Source organism: Propithecus coquereli, unplaced genomic scaffold (genome assembly GCF_000956105.1).
Source record: "Propithecus coquereli isolate 6110/MARCELLA unplaced genomic scaffold, Pcoq_1.0 Scaffold127, whole genome shotgun sequence".
NCBI classification, from domain to species: domain Eukaryota; kingdom Metazoa; phylum Chordata; class Mammalia; order Primates; family Indriidae; genus Propithecus; species Propithecus coquereli.
In genome coordinates this window covers 1,479,957-1,484,675 of record NW_012136858.1, presented here as the reverse complement: position 1 = coordinate 1,484,675, position 4,719 = coordinate 1,479,957, and the positions used below count along the sequence as shown (strand labels likewise).

The window sequence follows — 4,719 nt, the reverse complement described above, 5'->3', positions numbered from 1 at the left end:
AAAAAAAAAAAAAAAGATATATCAACTGAAAATATAGATGTTTGAAAGATGTAGACAGATTCCAGGATGACAAAGGTAAAATTATTAAGCGAAGTTAGGTGTGTTGAAGGATATGCCTAACTTCTGAGGTTGACATTAAGCAGGATAACCATGTTCTTCCATAACAGACACAATTTTGAGGTGACTACACCATAAATATATACTAGTATAGAAGCGTGCCACATCCTGTCTTTATTTTTTTTTATTTCTGCATATTATGGGGGTACAAATGTTTAGGTTACGTATACTGCCCTTGCTCCCCCTCCCCATCCTGCCTTTAATTCCAAAGGTAGGGGACAATATTGGCCAGCCTTATGAAGCCCTTTGTAGTTTTGCATGTGTTCTCTTAGCCACATTACACAGATGACTTTTTAGCAGGACCACAGGAGTCTTTGAACTGACTTTAAAATAACAAATGTGTTCGGTGTGGGATTAAAAACTGTAATAACAACTTCCACTAACTGGGAAGGTCTACAGAGGATCAATTAATTCTGTCATCCTGTGTGGGAGTGTCTTTATCTATCAATAGTTTTAAAACTCCACTTTCCCAACCAAAGTGATAGGCTGTGCTGTGTAGACTGTGATGGTCAGGTTTGATATATCTGTATCAATAGACTTCGTTAAGTGTATGGGCTGTTTCCCTTTAGACAGATACATTCATAAGGCCGGTCATCTGTGGTAAAAGGCAGTGTGTCTGCAGATGGTTGAGTATGTGAAGATAGTTGGCTGTTCATAGTGTAGGACAGTTCAAATATGACTCCAGGCCATCGAGAGCCTGCTGATTATTACCTTATTTCCAATTCCATTCCATAGAATACCTTTCTTAATATAAAACACAACTATATAGAAAGATTAGTGGTTTGGGTTTTTCTAGTAACTCTATTTTCCAGGGCTCTAAAACTTTTCAGTTACATAACAGGAGGAGTTCCCCAAACTCTTCATTAATGTCTAATTTCCCTGTTCTTCATTTAGAGTATAACAATTGATTTTTAAAAGATAATCAGTTGATCATTTTATATCACCTAATAAGCTGTTTAATTATTCTAGGTTTGTGAGGGCACCTACTTCATAAGAACTGAATATAATAGAAAAAAAGCCATCCTGCCAGGTCTCTTTCAAATTTAAAATGTGTAGGAAGGACACAGCTCCAGCGTTATTTCTGGATGTGGGAGAGAGGCCTTTTAGTACGGTGGTGAAGAGCCCAGGCTCTGGAGAACTCCTGTGTGGAATCCTGGATCTGCCATTTGCCATTGTGTGATCTTGAGCAAATTATTTAACATCCCTGACCTCAGTTGAACCTTATGCAATTGTTGTGAGGATTACATAAGCTAATATGTGTTTTAGGTTGAACCATATAAAATTGCTGTTTTTGTAGGACCAAAATGGTCAAATATCAGCAATTCACGTGATTCATATGGTTCAACCTAAAAAAGAAAGCTTAAAACAGTGCCTGGCACTTTGTAAGTCCCATGCCAGTGTTGGCTTTACCTGTCATTTTCACCTATGGGTGTAATTTTACCATAAAGTAAAACTTAGTTGCACTAAGTAGAGGGCCTGGATAAATGCACACATTTTCCACTTTTTACTGAATCTCGGCTAGGTGTGTTAACTTCTCTTCTAGCCATGGAATGGAAGGATTGAATCGGATGATCCTAAGGCCCTTTCCAACAGTAATATGCTAGTATTCTAAAATAAATTGTCCTTTCCTTGGCCAAGTTTTAAGAAACTGAGAGTCAAGAACAGTTGTGTCCACATTCACCTGTGTCAAAGAGAACCATACACCATAGAACAATTGTCTAAATTAACCACAGCCATATTTTGACTTGAGATGTGGGGATAATGTTTCAAAAAAAATCAACATTAACACAGCCATCAATCTCCCTAAAGTCAAAATGGTCACATCCACAAAAATAAGTACTTTTAGCACATTTTTGTTTCATAATGATATTAGTTCTTACTCATCTGGAGAATGTATTTTCTTCAGTAAAGAAAGTTACATGATGCTTATATCATTCGAATACTAAAATCACTTAAAGTAACCATCGTGAACTATAAAGATCATCTTCTAATAAATTGCAATCTTTCTAAATTGCAATTTTTCCATGCATATATAGGGAAAGCCTAAATACACGTCACTGTTAATTTCCAGGAATAGCCATGACTTGAACAATATTGCCACCTGCTTTAGAAAATAGTAACTGGAGAGTTTTAGTGGAAGTTATTTTAAAAATTATAGATTAGTTTTATAGAATGTAAGCTTAAGGATGTTTTCGAAATGATCTTTGTTTTTGCAAGCAGTTTGTGAAGACGAGATGATATGGCTAAATTTGAAAGGAATATATGCCCAAGCTATGTATAAGAAAGACTTCTAGTAGTAGTAAATTCTTTTATAATAGGCCATCATCTAGTGTCTTAAGAAATCACTTCCTTCACAGGTTGTACAGAAGCAACACAGAGTGACCTCCACCTCTGTTTTTCTGTGTTCACTAAGAGAAAGTATTTGCTTCTAGCCTTCAAAGGATAAATATTTAATTTGAGGTTTGATTACTTTACAGTAGTCTTTGATTTCTCCTCACCTTTTCTGTTCAAAAGTGTCCTTCGTTCAATAAACATTAAATCGGTGTTTTTAGGCGCCATGCTAGATATTAGTAAAAAACAAGAAAAGAAGATACAATTCCTGACCCCAAAAAGCCATCCAGTGGGTTGGAGCTGGAGGGGATGGGGATACAGACATACGATGGGACTAGGATGGGGCTATCTATGTACCAGGTGCTGTGGACTCGTGGTGTGTATATGGGAGTGTGGGTGGGGAGCTGAAGTTGGTAGCAGTGGGTAGCAGTATAAGGGCAAGGAAGTCCTCCCAGAGCAGGCATCTGACACTCTGCATGTGGCGGGTTACGGCCACAGCCTAGTTTGCAGGGATGGGAAGGACCAGTGGGCAGAGACAGAAGGACCTGATTGCCATGCAAAGGAATTTGCATTACGTGAATCTGAAAGTTATGGAGAGCCAATAAAAGATTTCAAAGAAGTAACTTAGTCACAAATTTCCCTTCAGAAAGATTGCTCTGGCTGCACTGCAGAAACTATATTGGAGGAAGTCCAGACTAGAGACAGGATGTTTCCCTTCCCAGAGACTATTTAGGAATCCTGAGAGCAGTGCTGGGGGCATGCGCTGGTGGTACCAGCAGTGAGACTAGAACATGTATAAAAGTCATTAAGGAGGATTTGATGCACATTTTTCTGATTTGTATTTTATTGTAATACTAAGCCAACTAAAAGTTTTGCAGCTAAACATTTTTGATACCTGGTATTATGATTTGAAGAAACATAAAATTCAATGTAATGAAGATAATTGTATGAATTTTAACCCTAGTGATACTTTCTTTGCTTTATGTACTCCATTATAATAATAGATTTGGTTGCCATAGGTTCTCTTAATAAGGGTGTATATATTCTTGTGTTGTATCTTATTTCTAATTAAATTAAATCTCTCATTAATACGTGACCCGTATCAAGATATTGTACTTTAAAAAAGAACTTTCCTGGTTTCATTGACTGCTAATCTACCTTCACTTGATTCCTTTTTGGTTTTCCATAACTTTTTCTAACTTGTTTTTATAACCTTTACCCACCTTTAGTTTTTTCTGCTTATATTTTTCTGAAAATTTTTTTCAGGATTTGGGGGTTCTTTCATGGCCCCTTCTCCGTCACCGGTGACTCCAGCTCAAAATAACCTGCTACAGCCCAATTTCGAGGCAGCTTTTGGAACAACGCCTTCAACTTCTAGCAGCAGCTCCTTTGATCCATCAGGTGAGGCAGTGACTTTCAAACATTCTTTTCATTTGTCTTGATAATACTATATACCACCTAAGGTTAGTATGTTACCAGGAAATTTACAGCAAGCAAATATTGAATCATAACCTGGTTTTTAAAACTTCAATACATCTCTCATTCTGTAATTAAATAAAAATTTCCAGTACATTCTGGTAGCTTTAAGAATAACCTGCGATCCTTTCTGTGTTTCTGTTTTTGATTTTAAGCAGAAATCTAACTTAACACGTACACCATCTATTTGCATGAGCTCACAGGCACTTGGTTTAGAGATGTTAAGGAAAAACAAATGCTTTGCACTAAATCTTTGCATAGTCTCTGAATATGTGAACACTCCCAGTGCTGTTGCTTACACCCTCTGAAGCCTGCATGACCCTCAGTTTTATGAAATTGAGACACAGAGAGTATTCTTTGCCTGCCTTTAACCTTTCATCACCGCTGTCATTTTGTTTGTATTCTCTTCCATTCTGTTCTTCCCATGCTGGGTCCTTACTACAAATTTTCAATTGGTGAGTTTTTGGCAATTAAATGTGTTTCAGAAACACCCTAACTATATCCCATGCCTGACAATTTGTTTGCTTCTATTGCCAGTGCCTAGTTGAATGCTGTCCTTTTTCACTTTAGAATTATTGTATAGTAGTGTTTATGGTAGATATGCATAGTTTTTTGATAAAATTTAACAACCACAAAGTTTTTGACATAGATAAGATATTAGAAGTATCTTATGGAAATACTATGAGTCTGCATTTTGAGTGATCTTTTTGCATTTTAGAACTGAACAAATGGTGATTTATCATAAGATGATCGGGAAACATCAAGGATGGCATTTGATTCCTAATACTTAAAATA

The 4,719-nt window shown here is 36.7% G+C and overlaps 1 protein-coding gene across 1 annotated transcript in view; it reads left to right on the top strand.

Annotated features, from left to right (window-relative positions):
* SNAP91 (synaptosomal-associated protein, 91kDa) overlaps window positions 1–4,719 on the top strand; it is a 149,931-nt gene that overhangs the window by 107,854 nt on the left and 37,358 nt on the right. The window contains exon 22 of the mRNA XM_012638178.1: window positions 3,715–3,849. Coding sequence (XP_012493632.1) covers window positions 3,715–3,849 — 135 coding nt within the window. The remainder of the gene's footprint in view (window positions 1–3,714; window positions 3,850–4,719) is intronic.